Below are 25,012 nucleotides of genomic sequence, written 5' to 3'. Positions count from 1 at the left end.
TTCTGACCATTCTGGTTAGGAAAGCCAGTATGAGTAACCATGTTGGTTTAATCTATACCTGTCATTCAGAATCACCATTCCTGGATGACAAACAACCCCCTGGTTGACTTCTTCCTTGTGGCTGGCATGACACAGAACACACAGATTGTACACCATATTGCCACGATATAGCAAAGGCCACAAAGTCAAGAAGCAACCAAAGACCTTCAGTCAATTTTATTTCAATTTCTCCATACGCCATTACCACTATCTCTGTCACTTTCTGTCTCCCCCCTCCTCACTCCTTCATCTCCCCTGTGTAACCTTGTTTTTCTGCGGCCTTCTCCCATTTGAATTCTCCCAAAATGTCATGTCACAGCCAGTCTTCCCCATCAAGCAGCTCTAACAGATTTGCAGTGAGGATCCGGAGGGACGTGGCAGAGAGGCATACAGAGATGGTTACTCTCCCAATCTAAAGAACGCCTCTCTCAATTCAAATCCTTCTATATTTTGGCCTTTTAACACTGCCTCACAGGTAACTTTGCTTCATGGAAATAATTTCTATGAGAGAAAACTTCCAAACAATACTCATGTCCTGTTTGGATTAAACTCGAGAGAGAGAGAGAGAGAGAGAGAGAGAGAGAGAGAGAGAGAGAGAGAGAGAGAGAGAGAGAGAGAGAGAGAGAGAGAGAGAGAGAGAGAGAGAGAGAGAGAGAGAGAGAGAGAGAGAGAGAGAGAGAGAGAGAGAGAGAGAGAGAGAGAGAGAGAGAGAGAGAGAGAGAGAGAGAGAGAGAGAGAGAGAGAGAGAGAGAGAGAGAGAGAGAGAGAGAGAGAGAGAGAGAGAGAGAGAGAGAGAGAGAGAGACTAAAGCATATTTTTTTGTTGTGGCTGAGACACCAGCTCACAAATTCACCTGTTCCACCAAGTCTCCCTTTATGTATCTTTCTTTTCGCAACCTCCCTCTCGTCATTTCTCTCCCACAGACTTTCTAACAAAACCCTCTGAATCCTAGCAGCCCCCCCAAATAACAATGCCTGCCACAAAATCGACAAAACTGCCCTCCCTTGAGCCAACCCCATGTCTGCAGCCTGGAGCGAGTCTCTAAAATGGAGGTAGAGTATACGTTTTATACTTTGTCACAAGATTTATGCCTGATCAGGGGACAATAAACCAGATTAAATCAATATTTCAGAGTTCTGTAAATCATTTGTATTTATATATCCACCCTAAGGTTATTCTTAAGGTTATTGCACCCAAGTGTGAGATTGACTCACAGTATACTGTACTGTTTATCTAGGGGTAAACTGACATTAGGCTTCCTCTATCAACCATCCATGGCCAACAACACCCCCCTTACAGAATAATGAATAGTACCCCATAGATCAATGGCGTTTCGTGATCAGAAACATTTTTTTTTTACTTTGGGCATATAAGGATTTAGTAGTTTAACTGTTGCTGTTGTCTCTGTACTCTGGATGTCTTTGTACTCTGGATGTCTTTGTAAGTGGGGCCTGGCCATCCCAAAATTATACATGCTAATGTACTTAATGTAAATAATATAATTATACAGTTTGCACTGACCCCACACCAAACAATCCTCGCTCGTTCTAACATTGCAAACATTGATGATGTTTACAGTGTGGTCGATGGCTAACAGAACACAGGAGCAAAGAGATGGCGGACACAGATATATGGTTCGTGTAATAATCAATGGCTCTTTTTTTATCTCCTATCAAAGAACAACACCACAAATCAAAACAAGAGCGTGAATTCTAATATGCCAGTGGTCCTGTTGGAGATAAATGGCTCTGTTTGTAGCCCCTGATCTTTCTCATGTGACTGTGTGTGTGTGTGTGTGTGTGTGTGTGTGTGTGTGTGTGTCTGTGTTTTCTTTATGGATTCAATAACCATATTTCACTGAACAATTCTCCTGCTGATACGTTAGCTACATTATACATCACTACAGGGGAGGGGAAACTATTTTCATGGAAGCTCAAGAAAAAAGGCATGTTTAAATAGGCACATGCTATGGTGTAATAGGTAGGCCTATGAGATTGAAAGGAACTAGAGTAATGGAAGTAATGGAAGACAGAATTGTGTCAAACGGGGATGTGCTATCAGAGTCAACAAAGAGAGAGAATATCATAATTGTTCATATTGTTCTACCATTTTTTATTCAGGCTAATTGTGTTATGAATGATTCCTAATTAAATATGCTAAAAATCGCATAGGCCTATGGGACTACAGTACTTGTGTGCACTACTTCCATCTAGTGGAATCTAAAAATGGTACCGCTGTTTAACAGTTTTCCGCAAGCACTCTTCATTTTGAGAAGCAATTTGAGCACTATTACGGCGATCAGCCTGTGCCCATCGCGTTCCTGTCAACTTTTCTTGGTTAAGTAAAAAATTGGGTGTTGGTTTCAAACACAGCAAAATAAAATAATTCTGTACAAAAAAAGCTAATAGTTTGAGCCAGGTTTAAGGTTAAGAACAGAAAAAAAATATTTGGGAAGATAGTTATGGATATTTTTTACTAGAGTTAAAATAAAAACGAATCGGGTGCCAATTGCAAACCACAAAAAAATAAGACATAAAAACTTAACTAAGATTGTTAAGATTTTTTCCTCGCTGAAGAGTGATTTATTTCCTACAATGTAGGCCTAATTGTTTCCCTCGATGAAGGTATCTCTATTTCTTTTCATGGGGTCACATCGACGACGTCATGGCGTAATCGTTCCGTACGTAAACCGTTCGGCGCTACTTTTCAAAAGGTGAACAGGAAGAACAGCCCAACTTGATGAAAACAAGATATTTGAATTAGGGCAAGTGCGTTTACTATAAAACGTACTCTTCTACCAGTCTGGATTAAATTGCGGTAAGATAATCGTAAAACAAAAGTATACAGCTATTCTGAACTTGTTAAACTAGACTACTGTTGCTAGCACTGCAGAAACGTTGCTGACTGAGTGTGGTTAAGGACATGGTACTGTTCTAGCGCGTTAGCTAGTCTAGTTAGCTCTAGCTACTCTGCCATCCGCTGTTCACAAACATCACCTTGTTAGAGGCAATATCAGCTAGATGGCTAGTTTCATACTACTTTTCAGATTTTGTCACACAACTGTTACGTATAATGTTACTAGTTTTTAACAGTCCTGCAACAATAACTGTCCGTAAGTACCCTTTTTTTCCTACCCAGGCAGCAGTTGACACGCGGAATCTTTTGTTTACATCTAAACAAACTAGCAATAGGTTCCAATTGATAACCATGATGAACTTGCCTAAGTATATACTTTGGATTGGATAGGCTCGCTATGACAACGTTGTGCATACAATTAACATAGCCAACGGGCCACTCATAGCTCACTGAGCGAGCTATAGAGCTGCTAGTCTCAGCTAAAGGACAGCTGGATGGCCATTTTAATCATATGCGAAGTTGCTTGCTAACACCACGAACCTCACTCCACAGTCAAGATGAGCGCATCCTCCACACCCATCTCCCGGGTGCGTCAGTGGGCCTCCCCGTCGATGAAGCAAAAGGGCGCACCCCCTACATCCAGTGCCCCTCTCCTCGCATCCTTCCCCGGCAACGACGATGAATTAGAGCGGCGTCAGAGGCGCAGATCCCGCGTCATTGATCTGCAAGCCGCGAGTGACACCTCATTTAATGATTCTGCCTGTCATAGGTATAGGACATGTCCTCCTTCAAAGTAATCCCCTTTCCTACATGTTGACAGGTGATACATGTATTCAGACATTCGTAACCCCTGTGTTTAAATTCAGTGTCACAGGAACCCCTGCTGCAGTGCCCAAGATGTCCAATGCACAGATTTCTGAGCACTACTCCACCTGTATCAAACTCTCCACTGAAAATGTGAGTCAGCATGCAAATGCGTATTAAGCTCAAGTCTCACATTTCAACAAGCGTGGGTTAGTTTGTCATCCTTCTTTTGGGGGGGGATTTGTCATTTTAGCTCTGCTAGCTATTTGAACACCAACTCTTATATTCACTTTGTTTTGTTATTAGATCAGATGTAATTGTACTGATTTCCACGGGGATGTTTTTGTAGAAAATAACAACCAAGAATGCCTTTGGCCTGCATCTGATTGACTACATGGCAGAAATCCTCAAACAGAAGGATTCTGAGCTGACTAACTTCAAGGTATGTTTCCTTCCATTTCTTCTTTCACCACGCAAGACATGTTTATTTATTATAATTTCTAGGCCAACACATATACTTACTATTTACAAACTAGCTGGCTAGGGAATGTAAAAAATTGACCAGCCACTCATTAGATTACCATAGTTATTTTGGCTGGTGAATATAGAAAATCTACTAGCCTCTTGCATATTTTACCAGAGTTTGGGTGATGGATGCTGCTAATTTTGTGCATTGATTTCAAATGTGGTGTCCTTTCATTTATTCGTGTGACCAGCCCTTTAACCTGTCTGTGTTTGTGTGACCAGGTAGCAGCTGGTACTCTGGATGCCAGCACTAAGATTTATGCGGTCAGAGTTGATGCTGTCCACGCAGACGCTTACAAGGTGCTGGGAGGCTTGGGAGCCGAGACCAAGCCTGGAGAAGGTAAGAGGCTCTGGGGATAGGCTTCACACCGGTCCTCCTACACGTCTGTGTCCTGGTTCAGCTTCTGACGTGTGTGTGTGTGTGTGTGTGCGCGCGTAGAGCAAAGACCAGGGGCTGAGGGAGAGCTGGAGGAGGGGTCCGGAGCAGGAGAGCTGGCTGCCAAGCAGGCAGTGAAGAGAAAGAGGCCTCCTAAAAAGACCGTGGAGCAAAACCTGAGCAGCATCAACAGCTCAGAGTCTGAGAGGAAATGCGAGGTGAGACGGGGCTAAAATCTTGAGTTTCTCACAAAGGCTCTCCGCATGCTGTGGGATGCGCGTCGGTCTCCAGGAGAAGGTTCCTAGCCAGCTGGCTAACCCAGAGTCGTGTTTATCGTCAGGTGGACCCCATGTTCCAGCGAATGGCTTCTTCCTTCGACGAGAGCAGCACGTCGGGGGTGTTCCTGTCGGTGCTGTTCAGCGAGGACAGCCGCTGCGAGCTGCTGTTCCCCTCCCACATGACCCTGCTGCAGTCCCGCCCCCGTGCCCCCCCACCCACCGGCCAGCGTGTAGCGGCACAGCCCTTCCTGGGTAGGAGACGACAATACCCCCCCAACTGTCTGCACTGTAACTGTTGCTCTATGCACCCCCCCCCCCCCAACTGTCTGCACTGTAACTGTGTTGCTCTATATGACGTCTCGGTGACTGTGGCTCCCCAGGTGGTCTGCAGCACTCCCAGGAGAAGAACTCCATCTGCCCATCCCTCGAAGACTTCTCCTTCACCAGCTGGGACCCAGAACAGGTCGGCCTCCCACACAACCAGCACAGCTAAGGCCCGTTCACACAAAGGACCATAACGAGAAATGGAACAATAAAGATATCGGTCTAAAAATCTTTCTATATTTTAAAGAATAGCCACACCACAACGATATATAGCAATATATAGATATATAACTATATAGCGGAACAATATCGTTGGGGTCACTTTCAGAACTATGTATTTTTTCAGCTGATGAACGATTAATTACTGACAACCAAGCAGAATCCATTCAAATTGAAATCCTCGCACATTTAAAATGGCAGACAACATTGAGATGTTAATTGCTGAGGTTGGTGTGGGCGCAAATATCGTTACCGTCATAGTTCAAGTTCTCGTTATCGTCCTTGGTGTGAACGAGCCATAAGTCGTGGAATCCTGGCGCCTGATTGGCCCAGCTCCAGGAGAGGAGGTTTCCATAGGCACATGATGTATGATAATGACTCGCATTACGTAGAGAACATTAAAAGGGGTGCCTCTGTTTGTGTGACCGCGTGGCCCCTGTTTGCAGGCGACAAGCCAACTGCTCGAGAAGATGAGTCGGGGGGAGCATGTGTTTGACGTGAACGCGGAGGCGGAGCCAGAGGAGGAGTGTCAGGATTTTGGCGAGGACATCGATGCTGACTACGAGGGCCAGGAGGACTATGGGGAGGGCTCCAAGGAGCACAAAGATGGCTGCCAGGTCGCGGGGCCACACAGAGGACGGTGAGGCCTCACTGCCAGACTTGCCTGGAGGAAGAGACCAGATGGTTCACAGGCACTTTGCGGTGTCAGATCGAAACAAGCGATAACCTTTATCTTGAGGTCGCCGTTTCTCTGGGTTAAGATGCAGTGGGTTAAGAGTTGTCTACAAAGTCACAGTTCTAAGTCAGTCTCTCGGATTCGTCCAGTTCCATGTGATGAAAGAAGGGAAAGTGTTTCTCATTACAGTAAAGTCCCACTGCAGTTGATGACCTACTTTCAAGGGCTTACAAGCTTTTAAAAGTGTGTCACTTATCGCGCAAAAGTAATTGGATTCTATTGCAGTGGGTTAGCAGCTTATCTGGAAAAGCATGCAGGAAGTGGCAAAATCCAACCGATTCCTTAGCGCTTCAGGCTAAATAAGGGCTCACTGATGCTCATAACCGTTTCTGTTCAAACCGGCATTGTTAGGGATGTGATACCCATCGGAGAAGGGGACATAGCTACCATGTGCCTGCAGCTGTCGTCAGAGCCCAGGGAGTACTCCTACTTCAGCCCCAGGACCATGGCCACCTGGGCCGGCCCGGGCTACTGGCAGTTCAAACCCAAACACAAGCGTGAGTAGCGGGTGGTGCATGAGGACTGTGTCTACTTTGTGCATGTTCAGCATCTGATATTATCTCAGCACTGGAAGATCTATAGAGTGGCCACTGCCACCCCTGCAAAAAAGACAAGCCACCCCAATGTCCCCATGCTAAAATATATAATCTTTTAGATTATAGTACATTTCATTCAATGATATTAATATTGTTATTGCTGGCATTATTTAAGCTACGGTGTTATAGTAATTGATGGTGGCATCGAGCCACACCGTCCCTCCACGCCACCCTTGAACTACCTCCTACCCCCCCAGGTGAAGATGTCTAGATCTGCCCCTGGATATTAGAGTATGTATACTTGCTGTTGACGTTCGAGTTTGCTTTCCTTCTCTGTCCCCTCATCCGGTCTGCTCAGAGGACCACGTGCCCGAGAAGGAGGCTCGCAAGAGGAAGCCCAAGAAGGCTTTTGAAATTGACTTCAACGATGACGACGTGAACTTTGACACCTACTTTCGCACCACTAGAGTATGCTATCCTCTTTCCTAATACAGATATGACTGGTGGAAATTGTTATTTGCACTGCACCAAATGCTGTTTGCACATGCACTGTTTTTTTCCCCCCCAAACGGTTGCCATGGCGATGGCACACTAACTATGCAGTCGACTCAACCTTTTCAGTCTTCAGTCCCACAGCTGGGCCAACCACCTGGACAAACCTTTTGTTTGTTTTGTTACTACCAAGGAAATCCTGTGGGGTTGTTGTCAAATAAATACAGTAGTTACTCCAGTGAAGCGGCTGTGAGCGGCCATCATGATCACATCTCTCCTGTTCCATCCCTCCTCCCCAGGCGGCCACCACAAACACCAAGTCAGCCCTAAGCAGCAGCAACAAGAAGACCACTCTCCCAGCAGACTTCCAGTTCCCCCCAGAGACCCTGTCCCAGCTCAGCCTCAAGCCCTCCAGCACAGTGAGTCCTGACTCCTACGCAACATCAGCGCTGAGGGAGCATAGCGCCCCCTAGCTTTGGAGGCTAACTGTCTCTCTGTCTCTCTGCCAGTTGTGTCAGGAGGGCCAGAAGAGGCTGTCTGGAGAGCTTGGGGAAGGCATCGGGGACTACGACTACAACAACGCCAATGACACAACTAATTTCTGCCCTGGCCTGCAGGTCAGCTCCCATGTCCTCAGTGTGTGTACTTGACTGCTTCGGTCAAATGCAACTGAGGCTCGGTCAGCCGCGGCCTTCGCGAGCTGTCCCTAGAGCCTGCTCCTCTTCTTCCTTCACCCTCCTCATCCCTTAACCCTCGTCTCCCTGCTCTCCCCCTAACCCTCCTCTTCCTCCTCTCCCAGCATTACCGTCTTCTCCACCCTAACCCTCCTCTTCCTCCTCCTCGTCCCCTAAACCTGCTCTCCCCCTAACCACCCTCTCCCCCATATCCCTGCGTCTCATGGCTTGTCTCTGTCCAGGGTGGGGACAGTGACGAGGACGAGGATCCAGATGACATGCAGCCCTCCATGGACACCATGCCCCCCTCCTCACAGGAGCAGGACCACGACTTCACCTACGGGGAGGACCACCTGGTGCCAGAGCCACACAGGGTAGGGTAGGATGTGGATGTGGGTGTGTGTGCGTGTGCGTGCATGTAGAAGCCTGACTTGGTCTGTCCCCTCAGGTGAACAAGATCGAGATTAACTACGCCAAGACTGCCAAGAAGATGGACATGAAGCGACTGAAGACCACCATGTGGAATCTTCTAACCGACAGTCCAGATAAACATGCCACGGTTCGTTTCCAATAGCTCCCATTTCCCTCTCCAGTTAGTAACTGCTTCAGCTAGCAAGTAATAAGTCTTTGCTGCTATCACTTGTTAGGTCTTTTCTACTTTTGCCATTGTTTCCAGCAGGAGGTGGAGAATGCGGAGACATCAGAAGTGACCGGGGAGAAAGTCTTCAGCCAGACTACAAAGACCCTGCTTCAAAGGTAGCTACCAACAGCAGGCTCTTCGGAGCCTTCCTCTTGGACTGTCTGCTACTCTGTATGGGGGGATAGAACACAGCGATGGGGGAGAATGTTCTGGTTGAGCTCTTCATGAGCCCGAACAGACATGCATCTTTTAAAGCCCTGCTGTCAGCGGAGGAAATGTAAACCTGTCAGACGTTTACTCGCTTAAAGGCATGGTGGACACGACATGCCTGCAGATGAATAATGGAGCGTTAAACATGGCTGTTTGTCCCTGCTTGTGTCAATCACCTAGACTGCCCTCCACCATGGCCCAGAACCTGTCTGTGCCCCTCGCCTTTGTTGCTCTGCTACACCTGGCTAACGAGAAGGTGAGTTCTGGTGTTCCAGTGTTTCCACTGTTTCTCAAATGGGGTACGCCTATGGGGGTATGGAGAGGTACAGGTGGTATGTGAAAGAAAGTTGAAAATGGAAAAATATGAGGGTAAATCATGAAAATATGGGTAAAATACATGTTTATATAAAATAAATACGGGTATAGGGGGTACTTGGATTCAGAAATAAGGAAAAGGGGATAGAGAAGCCCAAAAGGTTTGAGAGCCACTGTTCTACACCAAGTGCCTTGTGATGATAGCCTCATTAGGATTGTGTTCCTATCTCTTTGTTTTTCCTCACAGAATTTGGAACTGGTAAAGGTGGATGACATGTCAGATATCGTCATCAAGCAGGGCCACTAAAAGGGAAAGCCATGACTGGACCTAAAAATGTGAAGATTCTCTTCAGACTTCTTCTCTTTGCCCTTTTTGTGTTTCCTAAATAGTTAATTCTATGCTGTCGTGTCACAAACGCACCCTTTTTCCTTTTTATATTTGGCCTCTTCAGTGTTTTACTGCAATGTGTCATTTCTATGAGTATGTGTAGATGCTTCACTCTCATTTCACAAAGAATGTGTACATATTAAAAATAAAATGTGCTGTCAATGTGTTTTCTACCAGTCTATTGTGCACCAGTTAATTTTGTAGTTAAATAGTTCTTGCTTTACCAACATGTACCGAATTCTAGTATCATGTGATCTGTAACCGGTTGGTTGGGGTTAGCAGTGTGCTGTGGGTGAGACTGCGTCAGCAGGGCTTAATTACCACAGGCGCTGAACGGCAGGGTGCAGTCAGTCACAGATGTTAACCCGTAGAAATTATGTTTGTTTTTTCACATAAGGAGTGTTGCTGGAACAGGTGTTTTCCTGGCTTGATTCCTCTCAGGTTTAGGTAACATGTTGTCCGGTAATGATGCACTGACTGATTTAGCACTAAGATTTCTAAAACTGTCAAATATTCCTCGTCAATCACAACAAACACGTAATTGGCTGTATCTTCAGATAAAACAGTGGCCCAGTTTCCCAGACATGGATTAAACATAGTCCTAAAGTAGGATTTTTTTTTTATGAAGATCTCCATTGAAAACGTTTTTTGTCTTGGACTAAGCTTAATCCATGTCTGGGAAACTGGGCCTAAAATGACTGATGTGATGGGGCTGAGTTGACACCTCTAGCCCTACAACCACATGAGGTCTCAGTGGGGATTTTTTTTATCTCGTTATTTAGCAACTTTAGATCATTCTTGCATTTCTTGTCAGGGACGGTTACCTGAGACAGGTGCATGTCCCAACGCCCTCGCCAGGAGGTTGTTGGAAGTGGACGGGGAGGGCCAAACCGGTGGAATGTACTTCGAGATAGAAAATGACCAGGAAGTTAACGTCAATGTAATCGACTGCTGAGCTAACATTAGCCTCGCGTAATCGATAAAGAAGTTCTAAAGACTGATTACTTAGCTCGTGGAGAAGTTTATAAGTCCAGGACGCATTAAGGAGACAGGTTGCTTACGGTCAAAATGGACTTTGATCCGGTACGTACTCTTGTTGTTCGGTCTTGTGCTGGCTTTTGTTTTGCAATGTGTGTTAGTCCATAAATCTATTTTTTTTCACTAAGTCAGATGCAACTTCGTCCAAGTTTTGACGTCGTGAAAAAAAAGATCTTATTGTGACAACTATTAGCTCGTTCAGAAGGACATTTTAGATGTTTTGCTCAACATGTACGTTCAGGAAGTCGCAACAATGGCGGAACAATGTAGCTTTCCTACTTATATAATTTAGTTTTTCAAATTTAGCCACCTGCATTCGCCTATAAAGTCAAATCCAGGCCTCACTAACCTGTACAGCCAGGTGGAACATCAACTGTTTCTGCCCTGCTTTTTCAACTGATAGTTAAGTAATTGACCCAATTCCAAAGTTTAAATGTTTATGGTAGAGGTTCTTTCTTCACTTTAGGTGTGCATAACCAACATTTGAACGGTATTGCACTATCAATGTCTAAATACTCTTTTTTTGGAATATAGAATATTAATGTAGAAAGTGTCATGCCGTGATCAAATGTACGTTGTCATAAATTGCTATAGGTCCACACAGGCAAATTGCGGCATTCCTGACTGCAATGTGATTCAGCCAGTTAACCCTCGTGCTGCCTTCGGGTCACATGACCCAAAGGTTCATAACGAACCATCGTTGTGTTTACCCAATTTTACCCAATACAAAAACAAATAAAAATAATTTTCTTTTAACCTTTGCAATGTGGGGGGTCTGAGACAGCCCAACGGTTAAAAGAAAATGCTTCACTTTGTTTTTGTATGCGGTAAATTTGTCGCAATACGACGGTGGGTCACAATGACTGATGGGTCAGAATGACCCGAAGATAACACAAGGGTTAAGATTGTTTTAGTCAAATGAGACATATCTTTCCTCTCTTTGGCTAGGCATACACAGCATGCTTCAGATTCAAACATCATAATCTTATTTAAAATGTCTATGTTGAACTCAACTATTTCACACTTATCTGTGTGTGTATATGTAGCATTTTCACAGATTATAGCTAGACTAGTAGGATCAAATTGAGTCCTGATTATTAAACCGAAGATTACTTTGAGGACTCAGTTTGCTTTTCAAGTATTCTAATCGGATACTATATGGTACTAATGTCGTTTGTTCCTCTTACATCCGTGAACTTGTTATTGTCCTGCACCGTTTCTCTATGTGTGAGTTGTCATCTGATAGCAGGGTACTGTTCAGCAGGCCCCAGCAGAGCCTGGTGCCAGCAGAGAAGCAGGCAGGGAAGGAGGAGACTCATGTTTAGAGAGGAAGAAACTAAGAATGGAAGAAAGAGAGATGGCGGGGGAAGGGAGGGAGGGGGTCAGTTGGTGACGCAGCAGTTGTCTGTTTCCTGGAGACGGCTGTTTTTTTTTTAAGCTCATGGGACTTGGAGGGGATGCTGCACACACACACACACACACACACACACACCAGTGCATGCATCTGTATCAACTAGAATATAGCATTTCAGGTAGCAATGTGTGAGACAGGGCCTTCTTCTCCCTTCCACACAGATAGTTGAATGGGTGTCAATCTCAAGACAGGAGAACACCGACACCAAAAACCATTTCTAACTTTCACTGCCTAATGTACCTCATCAGACCTTACTGGTCTGTAGATTCTAGACAGTGCTGACATGTAGGCCTGTGTCTAAATGCCTAAAAACCTGCACAGTTTAAAATGGCTGATCTAAATTCTCTCGCTCTCTCCATTCCTCTCTGTCCCCTTCTCTTTGCCTCCTACCCCTCTCTCTCCCTCCCCCCCTCTCCCTTTGTGTGTGTGTGTGCGCGAGCAGGAGAGGGGAGAGGAGCAGGTGCAGGAGGACAAGGTGAAGACGCTGCAGTCTCAGGTGGATGGGGTGAAGGACATCATGACACAGAATGTGGACCGTATCCTGGCCAGGGCTGAGAAGCTCGATGACCTCATGGGCAAGTCAGAGGACCTGCAAGCTGGGGTCAGTCTCGCAAGCACGCCTTTCCCCGCGTTCACACCTCTCTGTCTCGTCCTCGACGCAACGTTGTGTCCGCTAACCTGAATTGCTGCCTTTTCATCTTTCTGACGGCAAACAATGTCCCCGTGATATGAGTTCAATCCTGTATTTACTTGTTGGTCACTGAAGGTTGAACGAGTTTTGCCTGCTTATACTATAAATTGCACGGAGTTTGGAACCTGTTTAAGCTATATGGTCATTGTTCAGTGTGTCTGGTAATTCTCTCTCTCTCCTCCTTTTTCTATTTCTCTCTCCCTCTCTTTCTCTCTCCCTCTCTTCACCCCTTCCTTCCTTCCTCGTTCTCTTCTGCAGGCCCAAAACTTCAAGCAGACGTCCCAGAAGGTAGCCCGCAAATACTGGTGGAAGAATGTGAAGCTCATAGTTCTGATAGTGGTCATCGTTCTAATCATCATCCTCGTTATCATCCTCCTGGCCACTGGAGTCATCCCCACCGGCTCCCCTGTGAGACCTGTAGACCCAACCACCCCACCCACCAAGCCCTAACCACAGTCTCTCTTTGTCAAACACACACACACACACACAGAACCTCAAAATACACAGATATTCACATATACACAAATACTGTACATACATCAATCATAGTGGCACCATCAATATTTAGTTGGCGCAGGCTGTCTCGTTGAGAAAGTCAGCAGTCTAACTTGAATAGGTACTGTTGTCCACAGTTGCACTCTAAATCAAATGTGTTTTTACAATGAATTCTGCTCTTTGTGATGTGTGCTGGGTTTGATGAATAACCTACATTTGTGAATAACTTATTTGCACATTTGGCCTTATGCCCAAGAATGTATAACTGCCCCTACTCTTGTCCAGTTTGAAAATAGATTATATATTTTACCCCGTGCACCAACTCTTACTGATAATGGCCGGGTTTCCCAGATTTGTTAAGAAGCTCTTAACACCAAGAGCTTCTTAGGAGCGTTCTAAGAACGCTCTTAGAACGCTCCTAAGAAGCTCTTAGCGTTAAGAGCTTCTTAACAAATCTGGGAAACCCGGCCAATGACAGAAACACTGTTTCACTGAGTTACTAAACTATTTCATGAGTCTCATATAATTTCCCTGCCTCTGAGTCAAAACATAGATATGTGTGCAGCGTAAATATTGTCAAATTTCAAGCCCGTTCCTTTTGAAACCCCAATCAAATTTAATTGATGGTTGCATGCATGGGCTTCACAGGTCATTATATCAGTGAATGCAGAGGAAGTGATAAAACTGCGTTTCTTTTCTTTTTCTTCTTTTTTAGTCCACACTTTAAGCGAGAGGCACTGAGTAGGCCTACTTACATGGAGCTCTGTGAGAATTTGGAAGCAATTTGTGTATATTGTTTTCAGCGTTTGATGTAATTGGAGGTATTGTATGTATGTTGAGATGCAGGCTCTTCTGTGAAGGACACTCAGTCGAAGCCTCCAAAAGATGAAGGTACAGGAATGGAGGTTTGTGCTGTGCAAAAGTGGGTTAGACATGATCACTTGTCATATATTTTCTTATTTTTTCTTTTCTTTAGATAAGTGTTTTTATCATTTTGAATGATGTCAGGTACTGGGGACAGGGTGTGTAGGATACTAAAAGATCGTAGATACCTTTCAGCCTTCAATTCCTCCTGCCTTTTCACTGAGCTATGCCCTTCCCAAAATCAATGCCAAAGCACATCATCACTGCTAGAGACCATGTTTACAGAACTCGTAGGCTTTTAATCCATTTGGCAGAGTGAACAAGCCCTTCAGTGAGAATACTGTACATTTGAGATTAAGGGTTACATTTCTAGTTTTAGACTCTTTTACAAGCTTATAGCGCCCTCTGGTGGCCATGTTGCATGTTGCTCTCGCAACTGATTAAATAAAATATTGCTCATGAAAGTAGCTGTAACTGTCGGATCAATTAACCAGTATATGTACCTAAAGCCACTTTATGGCATATATTTCCATTCAAATCATATTTGCCTATGTAATTAAGTAAATGCAGTTTGTTAGGGAATTATATATCTATTGCCACTTTTACAAACATCTTTTGAGATATGTTATGTATATAGTTATAATTTACAATAGTTGAAGTTGACTCCTATTTACTAAATATAACAGCTGTAAACTCAACCCCCCCCCCCCCCTACCCACAAACGCATCATATAGATGAGCAGTTTTTAATCACATTACAAATGAAGGATTGTTTTTAGAACAAGCAATGAGTTATTCATTTGTTTCTTGATTGCTTTATATGTGATGCACTCATGTGTTACTTATTTGGCTCTGTTGTAATTTGCCTTGATCACCATTTGAATGGCCTGAAACAGTGATGAATTTGAGACAATTAAATAATAGATGCAGACTGCTTTTCATTCATTATTGCTGGTGGTTCAATTATTAAATAAAATGTATTGAGGATACTTTTGGTATTTCCCTTCCAAGTGTACTTTCTGTTTCTCTCATCAGAGGAAAAATTAACATTTAGAAATAAGGGAAAGGTTCTAATGGCCTTATGGAGAAAACTTTTTTTTTTTATGTTAATGGCTGGTATCATTCTGAAATGGGAAACTATTTGAGTATTTTACTGTTGATCTGAGATAAATTGTCCTCAGACACTTAAAGATTAATGGGTATACATGACTCAATCCTGACATGGGTTTTCAACAAAGCATGAATAAGAACGTGTTGTATTCAAGTAACACTATTCTCTCTGATGACCAAACCTTCAGTTTTCCTGTGACAACAGATTAATACTCTGGGTTTAGGGGCTGTTTCCACCAAACAGGAAGTCACAGGACATATTCATTTTGATATGAGTCATGTGGATGTGAATACAACATTCTGGACACTGCACTGTAGAGGGAGGGAGAGTTGGTGAACATGTCCTTTGTGTTTTTTGTGCTGCCTCCCAGAAGGGACCCATTGTAGCAGCAATCAGCCTGATGCATCATCACAAGATGGCTGGCATCTGCCTAACCGACACAGTCACACAGTTCAACTCGCTCTCAGCTGTCTATGAATATGGTAGAGTTAGGACTTTCATGCGCTCTAACAAAACCTGGCTAATTGGGTTAATCGTCAATTAAATGTTTACTTATGTTGATAGCATTCCTTGTTACTCAAGCAAGTGCTTCTGTTTTCTGAAAGGTTGGTTATCATATTGAAGGGAAGCTGGTTGCAATTGAAAAGGGTGTTGAAATTGTAGCAATAATATGAAACGTTTGAGTAACTGAGATAGGCCTATTCACAATAACCAACCCGTTTAAACGCAGACTGGCATAACTGCCATTTTTGAGAGACAGCATGCCCTCTATAAGCACCACACAAAAGACAAGGATACCTTTGTTTTAGATTTGGAGTCTGATGTTCCTTCTACTCGCATATGACGAGTGTTGGGAGGGTTACTTTTAAAATGTATTCCATTACAGATTACAGAATACATGCCCTAAAATGTGATTTGTAGATTACTCAAGGTGAGTAACGTATTCTATATACGTGGATTACTTTAAAATTGTATTAGCTAAATTACATTCAATGCATTTGATAGGCCAAAATGTTGAGCCCTGGACTATTATTTACCTACTATTCTCAATCATCTCAGTAATCAGCATAAAGGTGTATGAAAGATTGTGTAGTAACACAGCGAGGTGAAGTTAGTTTCATATTCGACATTCGTCTCACATTCGGAAAACGCTACTTTGGAGCGTCGAGTTAGGGACCGGGTGAAAATTACCCGTACAATTTTGAAAAATTATGACTTTTATAATGATTTTATGACTATAAAACCTCAAACAAACAGCAGAGTATTCCAACAATGTCTGGTATACTTCCACAGCCTTTAATTTTTCAATAATGTTTTTAAAAGAATGATAGAAAATTGCTAATCTCTGAAAATAGCATGAAATCCTTGCTAATCTCAATATCTTTTTCAAACTTGTGTCAAAAAATCTCAAATATACACCAGATTATTATAATAATGTCTGGCCTACTTCCACACCCTTTACTTTTTCATTAATTTTTTAAAAGAATGATAGAAAATCGCTAATCTCTGAAAATAGCATGAAATCCTTGCTAATCTCAATATCTTTTTCAAACTTGTGTCAAAAAATCTCAAATATACACCAGATTATTCTAATAATGTCTGGCCTACCTCCACACCCTTTACTTTTTCAATAAAACTTTTTTTTAAATGATAGAAAATCGCTAATCTCTGAAAATAGCATGAAATCCTTGCTAATCTCAATATCTTTTTCAAATTTGTATCAAAAAATCTCAAATATACACCAGATTATTCTAATAATGTCTGGCCTACTTCCACACCCTTTACTTTTTCAATAAAACTTTTTTTTAAATGATAGAAAATCGCTAATCTCTGAAAATAGCATGAAATCCTCGCTAATCTCAATATCTTTTTCAAACTTGTGTCAAAAAATCTCAAATATACACCAGATTATTCTAATAATGTCTGGCCTACTTCCACACCCTTTACTTTTTCATTAATGTTTTTAAAAGAATGATAGAAAATCGCTAATCTCTGAAAATAGCATGAAATCCTTGCTAATCTCAATATCTTTTTCAAACTTGTGTCAAAAAATCTCAAATATACACCAGATTATTATAATAATGTCTGGCCTACTTCCACACCCTTTACTTTTTCAATAAAACTTTTTTTTTTTATGATAGAAAATCGCTAATATCTGAAAATAGCATGAAATCCTTGCTAATCTCAATATCTTTTTCAAATTTGTATCAAAAAATCTCAAATATACACCAGATTATTCTAATAATGTCTGGCCTACTTCCACACCCTTTACTTTTTCAATAAAACTTTTTTTTAAATGATAGAAAATCGCTAATCTCTGAAAATAGCATGAAATCCTCGCTAATCTCAATATCTTTTTCAAACTTGTGTCAAAAAATCTCAAATATACACCAGATTATTCTAATAATGTCTGGCCTACTTCCACACCCTTTACTTTTTCAATAATGGTTTTAAAAGAATGATAGAAAATCGCTAATCTCTGAAAATAGCATGAAATCCTCGCTAATCTCAATATCTTTTTCAAACTTGTGTCAAAAAATCTAAAATATACACCAGATTATTCTAATAATGTCTGGCCTACTTCCACATCCTTACTTTTTCAATAAAACTTTTTAAAAAATTATAGAAAATCGCTAATCTATGAAAATAGCATGAAATCCTCGCTAATCTCAATATATTTTTCAAACTTGTTTCAAGAAATCTCAAATATACACCAGATTATTATAATAATGTCTGGCCTACTTCCACACCCTTTACTTTTTCAATAAAACTTTTTTTTAAATGATAGAAAATCGCTAATCTCTGAAAATAGCATGAAATCCTCGCTAATCTCAATATCTTTTTCAAACTTGTGTCAAAAAATCTCAAATATACACCAGATTATTCTAATAATGTCTGGCCTACTTCCACACCCTTACTTTTTCAATAAAACTTTAAAAAAAATGATAGAAAATCGCTAATCTATGAAAATAGCATGAAATCCTCGCTAATCTCAATATCTTTTTCAAACTTGTTTCAAGAAATCTCAAATATACACCAGATTATTCTAATAATGTCTAGCCTACTTCCACACCCTTTACTTTTTCAATAAAACTTTTTTTTAAATGATAGAAAATCGGTAATCTCTGAAAATAGCATGAAATCCTCGCTAATCTCAATATCTTTTTCAAACTTGTGTCAAAAAATCTCAAATATACACCAGATTATTCTAATAATGTCTGGCCTACTTCCACACCCTTACTTTTTCAATAAAGCTTTTCAAAAAATGATAGAAAACCGCTAATCTCTGAAAATAGCATGAAATCCGCGCTAATCTCATTATCTTTTTCAAATTTGTGTCAAAAAATCTCAAATATACACCAGATTATTCTAATAATGTCTGGCCTACTTCCACACCCTTTACCTTTCCAATAAAGTTTTGAATAAAATTCAAATTAATCGCTAATCTATGAAAATAGCATTAAATCTTCACTAATCTCAATATCTTTTTCAAATTTGTGTCAAAAAATCTCAAATATACACCATATTATTCTAATAATGTCTGGCCTACTTCCACACCCTTTCCTTTTTCAATAAAACTTTTTTTTAAATGATAGCAAATCGCTAATCTCTGAAAATAGCATGAAATCCTTGCTAATCTCAATATATTTTTCAAACTTGTGTCAAAAAATCTCAAATATACACCAGATTATTCTAATAATGTCTGGCCTACTTCCAAACCCTTTACCTTTTCAATAAAACTTTTTAAAAAATGATAGAAAATCACTAATCTCTGAAAATAGCATGAAATCCATGCTAAACATCATAACTCTAATCTTTATTACTGTGGTATTAGTCATTTATTAAAACAAAGACATTATTTTTAGTGCAGGACATTTTCAGGCACTCCGTCTGTTGCAGGCAAGGCATTTCCAGTCTGTTTCTGTTCTGGCGGCGTTGAACTCTCTGTGGGTCATGTCCAAGCACTCTGCATGATACCACCTCATGCATTCAGAGCATGCAATCTATATAATGTCAAGTAGAAGAGTTTTAATGAGAGTAGCAATTGTTGTTCATTCAGACGTCAAAGGATTATTCCAAACACTATTCACTGAATAAAAACTGTGTTTAAGATATAGCAAAACTGTTCATTACTATGGGATTAACATCATCCAATTTCAAAAGACTAGTTATACTTTCTCATTACAAGCTATGCAATTTGTAATACTGTAGTCTGACCTTCATGCCAGAGGGAGATATGTTGCCATTATCACTGTATGTTTAGCCTGGTCTTTATTGTTTTTAAAGTATGTAGAGACTCTCCAATCATCTGGTTGCTTTGTAGTTACACATTTCTAGACTAAACTGATAGTCATGCAGTTCCAGTGGAGACATACATTTAGTCATTTAGCAGACGCTCTTATCCAGAGTGACTTACAGTAAGTACAGGGACATTCTCCCCAAGGCCAGTAGGGTGAAGTGCCTTGCCCAAGGACACAACGTCATTTTGCACGGCCGGGAATCGAACCAGCAACATTCTGATTACTGGCCCGATTCCCTAACCGCTCAGCCACTTGACTCCCTTGACAATTTCTTCCACACTCTTCTTTCATTGGCTCCCTTGCATAGACCTGGTGCGCGCGTGTGTGTGTTTGCGTCATCAACCCTAGTTGAATCTCTGGTTCTGGTGTCGTAAAAACTCAACCATATAGGTGTCAAGCAAATGGTCCCCAGAGTTTGCGTCTCCATCTAGCCCTTGTCAAACAGTATCTCTTTAAAACAAACAAACCCCCCCCTTAGTCCTCAGCCCAAAGATAAGGGTCTTGTGTGTGTACCCAGAGTTCAGATTTGGGGGTAGGCCTTTCTTTGCACACAAGGAATGCTGAACACAGTATCATTTTATACAGAATAAAAAAGTTACATCTTCAATTTTTCTGACAGGCAGACACTCCATGTGATGGGGTGTGTCGAGGGGTTACATCAGAGTAATCTTACACATACCTCTCTCTCTCTCTCTCTCTCTCTCTCTCAGTATTGACTGGATTCAAAATATTCCTTACATATAAAGTGTTTTACCTAAGACTTGACAGCTGAGACTGTCAATGGAACTGTTGTGGTGGATGTGATCCTGTCTTCTTGTATGAAATGATTACTCGTCTTCTATTAGCGAGGATTTCATGCTATTTTCATAGATTAGCGATTTTCTATCATTTTTTAAAAAGTTTTATTGAAAAAGTAAAGGGTGTGGAAGTAGGCCAGACATTATTAGAATAATCTGGTGTATATTTGAGATTTTTGGACACAAGTTTGAAAAAGATATTGAAATTAGCGAGGATTTCATGCTATTTTCATAGATTAGCGATTTTCTATCATTTTTTAAAAAACATTATTGAAAATGTAAAGGGTGTGGAAGTAGGCCAGACATTATTAGAATAATCTGGTGTATATTTGAGATTTTTGAAACAAATTTGAAAAAGATATTGAGATTAGCAAGGATTTCATGCTATTTTCAGAGATTAGCGATTTTCTATCATTTAAAAAAAAGTTTTATTGAAAAAGTAAAGGGTGTGGAAGTAGGCCAGACATTATTAGAATAATCTGGTGTGTATTTGAGATTTTTTGAAACAAGTTTGAAAAAGATATTGAGATTAGCGAGGATTTCATGCTATTTTCATAGATTAGCGATTTTCTATCATTTTTTAAAAAGTTTTATTGAAAAAGTAAAGGGTGTGGAAGTAGGCCAGACATTATTAGAATAATCTGGTGTATATTTGAGATTTTTTGACACAAGTTTGAAAAAGATATTGAGATTAGCAAGGATTTCATGCTATTTTCAGAGATTAGCGATTTTCTATCATTTTTTTAAAGGTTTTATTGAAAAAGTAAAGGGTGTGGAAGTAGGCCAGACATTGTTGGAATACTCTGCTGTTTGTTTGAGGTTTTATAGTCATAAAATCATTATAAAAGTCATAATTTTTCAAAATGGTATGTGTAATTTTCACCCGGTCCCTAACTCGACGCTGCAAAGTAGCGTTTTCCGAATGTGAGACGAATGTCGAATGTCGAATATGAAACTAACTTCACCTCCATACACCTCGGTTAAAAAGACTAAGGGCGATACAGAATGTACATCAATAAAGGTCCGAGTGGGAATTTTGGGGACTGATTTACTGCAAGTAACTTACTGCAAGTAACAATAAGAATATGTAACACGTTTCTAATACTAAATGGAAGCATCTATTTTGTCACCATGCCGAAAGTTTAAGTAATGTGAGTTGTTTGGGGGTATGGGCATCAGGAGCGACGTCACCTCATTTGGGCCTTGGCCTGCCTTAGTAATGAAATCGTGACACCCGATCCGCAGACAGCAGAGCGAAAGTGTGAGTTGGGAGAAGGAAACCGAACCACAACGGGAACGATTGAGAACAGCGACTTAGAGAACAAATTTGAAGTGAAACCAAGATTAAAGCAAATGAATTAGGAGGAAGGTTACCCAACGACACACTTCCGAGTTCAAATGCATTTGATTTGGTGACTAACTTGAGAGTTAGTGACGTGCTTGAAATGGTAAGTACAAATTTTCATGACTACGAAATATGAATACCTTTACATCTTAAATCGGTAACGGGGATACCCGTACCTCTATACTATGTGCAATAAAGTATTATTTATTGTATTAGTAGTATTAACAGGTTTGTGTTTATGCACGTGTTTTTTTGTGTGTGTGTAAAATGTATATAGGGACATGGAACCATAACTAGTTGTGTATTGTATGCGGTTTGTGTGAATATAAATATCAAATGTAAAACAATTATTACAAATGATTGTTGGATAAAATAACTCAATCCTCGTGCTTTTCAATTGTGAGAGAATAGCAAAAATAAATCTCAAGATGTAAACAGGAACATTGTGCTAGGGGTAAAAAGTGTTTCTTCATACCTGTAAAAGTGATTAGCCTATTACATTTTATCTGGCAAGGCTATTGGCCCTCAGCTTTTGTCCATGGTTTTGGAATAGAGAAATAATACGTCAAATGAATAAAGGAGTTGTTTCCCCTCTAAAGCCAGGCACACTTATCTGGGCCACAGTGAGAGAGAGATGGGAGGAAGGAAGCAGGCAAGGAGGGGAGCATGAATGATCGCTGCTGGTTGAATTTAAACACAGACTATTGTTCAGCATTAGGACTTAAGTGGTGGGACAAATCGAAATTGTTTCCTTGACACAGGCCTAGTCTAACCTAATTTCAGCATAGTAGGCTAAGGCCTAATTTGTGCTATTCTATTCCAAACTCTACATGATAAATACAAAACTATGCGTCTTTAGAATTTAAGTGATAACTAATTTGTATATACTATACTTAATCATATATGAAGTGTGAGATCACTACCAGTGGTGAGATTGCACTTGTTGAGTTCACCCTCGTGGTTTCCTGTCAGGCTAAGGTACTCAGCATCTCAGCCTTGACTTCTCCAGGGCTGGCTTCCTCATCGGACACCGAGGCCAGAGATCACAGAACCTGTCAGGACACAAATCATACTTACTGGAACCTATTATTGCACTTCAAAATAGCTTGCTGACGTTTCATTTTTATCTGCAATGTGTTGTAGGTGCTGTGGCGTAAAAACGGATCTTTCTGTTGGGGCTGTTCTGTTCCTCACTTGTCTTCATTTCATTTGAGAGTGTGCTAAACTGCCTTCCCCAGAAATAGATTACAAGTTAATCAGTCATCTGACATCTGTAATCACACCTTGTGATAGCACACCTTGTTGAGTAGTACACATGCAGCTCACTGAAGCTAATGTTGACATGCTGCTGTGTTGACACACTGCACCTGGTGTGTGCTACACTTTGGTTGTGGAGAAGGTTCCCCGTTGTGAACAAGTGTGCAGAACCACAGATTATATATTACAGGAGATGTTACTGTTTGTGATTAATACAGCAGTGTCACAGAAATCATCAAATGTCAAAACCTTTGTTTTTAACATGTTTTCTGTTTGGACTTTCCCGGTGACTTCTCTTAGGAGAATGGCAGGAGCCGTCTGCAGCAGGCTCAGGAGGAGGTGGAGGAGGTGAAGGTCATTATGCTTGATAACCTCAACAAGGCTGATGAGAGGTCTGGGAAGCTGGGGGAGTTGGAGAACAGGGCTGACTCACTACTGGCAAAGGTGAATGGAAAACAGGAAATGAAATCAAATAAATCAAATAGCCACACTAGGGCTTTACTTTAACACAATAAAGGCCACAATACACTTGACACAATTCATTTAGATGTTGGCAATGGAAACTGCTAATGTGAAGCTACCATAGCCGGTAGTATTGCTCAAAGATGTCTGTCATGGCTGTAGGAGTCATTGAATCACAGCACATCTTTATATTTTAGGAGCAAAGGTAAGAAGGCACAGAAGCTCTTTATTAGTCTATCCTGGAAGTAATGCCCAGGGTCCATAGGAATCCAGGGAATAACCAGGAAATGTCATATTGGTATCTATAAATACACCCTAGGTGGAGTTGGAAAGGAAAGAATGCACATTTTACATCCTGATTGCAGTTTATGGGGATATTTTTATCTAGGCATTTCCTATTGTTGAGATGAATGATCGTCCACAGTAAACGAAGGACTTCCTGTTTGAGTGGGTCACTGGGATAAACAACATGGTTGTGAGAAAGCGGTATTTTAGAACTGCAGAATGTGAATCTTAATGTAAAAAACTCTGTATTAACAGCCTGCAATTATGTTTTCAGAGTAAGAATTTTGAAAAGACTACAACAAAAGTAAAGAACCAGGAGCGATGGGAGAACATGAAGTTGAAGGTGGTTATGGCAGTGGTAGGAGGGATTGTTGTTGTCGCTGTAATTGGAATTATTGCATATTGTTTGTCAGAAAAAAGTTAAAACAGCACCACAAGCGAAGACAGAAGTCCTCATGCGACCTTGGAGCCACATGACTAAATCGGGTCAAGCAAGCCCAGGTGGAACTCACAGGTGGTCTACATGGATGGAAGTCAGATTGCAACAATTGGACAAACCTTTTATTTTTTTAGGATTTCCTGCATGATATTGTTTGTGGCAAAAACATTTCAAACAACACGGTTTGTTATATACTTTTTGTTTAGAGGTGTTCTGAGCTGTATGCTTCCTGTGCACATCCTGACATGGTACCACCACTAGCTCGGCTGCTTTCTCTTGTTCAATGGTAGCGTCTTCTGCTGGCCCTAGTCAGTATTCGCTGGTCACAATTTCGAAAAGGTCCGCCAACACCACAGATATGGCTATTGCATAAACTCTCTGTGATCTGTTTCATAACTAAGTAATGAGAAATGATAAAGCTTCATATGGACTGTTAATGGTAATGAACAGTCATGACAACCACATATTTTTTTCTGCTTTTGTGGTTGGGTTACATTTACATTTAGTCATTTAGCAGACACTCTTATCCAGAGCGACTTACAGTAAATACAGGGACATTCCCCCCGAGCCAAGTGCCTTGCCCAAGAACAAGGCACGGCCGGGAATCGAACTGGCAACCTTCAGATTACTAGCCCGATTCCCTAACCGCTCAGCCACCTGACTCCCTGGGTTAACAACTTCACTCATTGGGCATAAGAAAATATAGATTAGTATTGATAAATTGTTATGCTAGCGGGTTTCTGTACTTATGCACTGTAGCCTATGTATTTATTTTTCAGTAAGTAAGTTAGCCATTGAGTCAAATATGAGTCGAAACGTGATTTAGTTTTTAATTAGGGTTAGTTAGGGATTTTTCATAGGGTGTCTTGTTCCTTTCTCATATTAGCCTAGCCTAGAAGGTTATGCTTATAAAATAGATTTGCCCATGGGTATAAGGTTTTTGCGCATAAAACATTCGATTAACTGCCACTTTACAAGTTTAATACCATTTGGTGCATTTATTCACGTCAATGCGATAAGCTGTATCAGAAGATGAATAATTGATTGTGTATTTTCAAACATTTCAGAATAAATGATAATAAAATTACAGTTTTTTCCCCCA

The 25,012-nt window shown here is 41.1% G+C and overlaps 3 protein-coding genes across 4 annotated transcripts; all 3 read left to right on the top strand.

Moving 5' to 3' along the window:
- The first annotated feature begins 2,704 nt into the window (after positions 1-2,704).
- On the top strand, positions 2,705-9,588 carry ncaph (non-SMC condensin I complex, subunit H). Of its 2 annotated transcripts, none has more exons than XM_062451323.1 (18): positions 2,705-2,856; positions 3,448-3,664; positions 3,762-3,852; positions 4,049-4,141; positions 4,447-4,564; positions 4,664-4,818; positions 4,941-5,130; positions 5,259-5,341; positions 5,868-6,061; positions 6,509-6,654; positions 7,052-7,161; positions 7,485-7,604; positions 7,695-7,802; positions 8,102-8,233; positions 8,308-8,418; positions 8,539-8,615; positions 8,890-8,965; positions 9,272-9,588. In XM_062451323.1, exons 2-18 carry the CDS (start codon positions 3,453-3,455, stop codon positions 9,329-9,331), a joined length of 2,076 nt encoding a protein of 691 aa, XP_062307307.1. In that variant the 5' UTR covers positions 2,705-2,856; positions 3,448-3,452; the 3' UTR covers positions 9,332-9,588. The 2 variants fall into 2 exon arrangements, with proteins under 2 accessions (XP_062307307.1, XP_062307305.1); XM_062451321.1 differs by having other exon boundaries at positions 8,536-8,615.
- A 694-nt stretch (positions 9,589-10,282) lies between these two features.
- vamp8 (vesicle-associated membrane protein 8 (endobrevin)) lies at positions 10,283-14,844 on the top strand. The gene is made up of 3 exons (XM_062451324.1): positions 10,283-10,495; positions 12,307-12,465; positions 12,814-14,844. Exons 1-3 carry the CDS (start codon positions 10,481-10,483, stop codon positions 13,003-13,005), a joined length of 366 nt encoding a protein of 121 aa, XP_062307308.1. The 5' UTR covers positions 10,283-10,480; the 3' UTR covers positions 13,006-14,844.
- Positions 14,845-21,222: 6,378 nt separating this feature from the next.
- On the top strand, positions 21,223-24,997 carry vamp5 (vesicle-associated membrane protein 5). Its single transcript, XM_062451696.1, has 3 exons — positions 21,223-21,570; positions 23,025-23,168; positions 23,746-24,997. The coding sequence occupies exons 1-3, from the start codon at positions 21,568-21,570 to the stop codon at positions 23,893-23,895; spliced, it is 297 nt and encodes a 98-aa protein (XP_062307680.1). The 5' UTR covers positions 21,223-21,567; the 3' UTR covers positions 23,896-24,997.
- The last annotated feature ends 15 nt before the right edge of the window (positions 24,998-25,012 follow it).

The sequence above is a fragment of the Osmerus eperlanus genome, chromosome 25, assembly GCF_963692335.1.
Source record: "Osmerus eperlanus chromosome 25, fOsmEpe2.1, whole genome shotgun sequence".
NCBI lineage: Eukaryota > Metazoa > Chordata > Actinopteri > Osmeriformes > Osmeridae > Osmerus > Osmerus eperlanus.
The sequence above is the reverse complement of the archived record's forward strand: the minus strand, read 5'-3'. Positions and strand labels throughout refer to the sequence as shown.

What these genes read in the sequence shown, in the direction of transcription:
- ncaph (XM_062451321.1), top strand. Translation starts at nt 3,453, where the DNA reads ATGAGCGCATCCTCCACACCCATCTCCCGGGTGCGTCAGTGGGCCTCC. An exon ending in AGTCTGAGAGGAAATGCGAG is followed by an intron (nt 4,819 to 4,940) that starts GTGAGACGGGGC and finishes GTTTATCGTCAG; the next exon opens with GTGGACCCCATGTTCCAGCG. An exon ending in ACAAAGACCCTGCTTCAAAG is followed by an intron (nt 8,616 to 8,889) that starts GTAGCTACCAAC and finishes TCAATCACCTAG; the next exon opens with ACTGCCCTCCACCATGGCCC.
- vamp8 (XM_062451324.1), top strand. An exon ending in CAGAGGACCTGCAAGCTGGG is followed by an intron (nt 12,466 to 12,813) that starts GTCAGTCTCGCA and finishes TCTCTTCTGCAG; the next exon opens with GCCCAAAACTTCAAGCAGAC.
- vamp5 (XM_062451696.1), top strand. An exon ending in CTGACTCACTACTGGCAAAG is followed by an intron (nt 23,169 to 23,745) that starts GTGAATGGAAAA and finishes TTATGTTTTCAG; the next exon opens with AGTAAGAATTTTGAAAAGAC.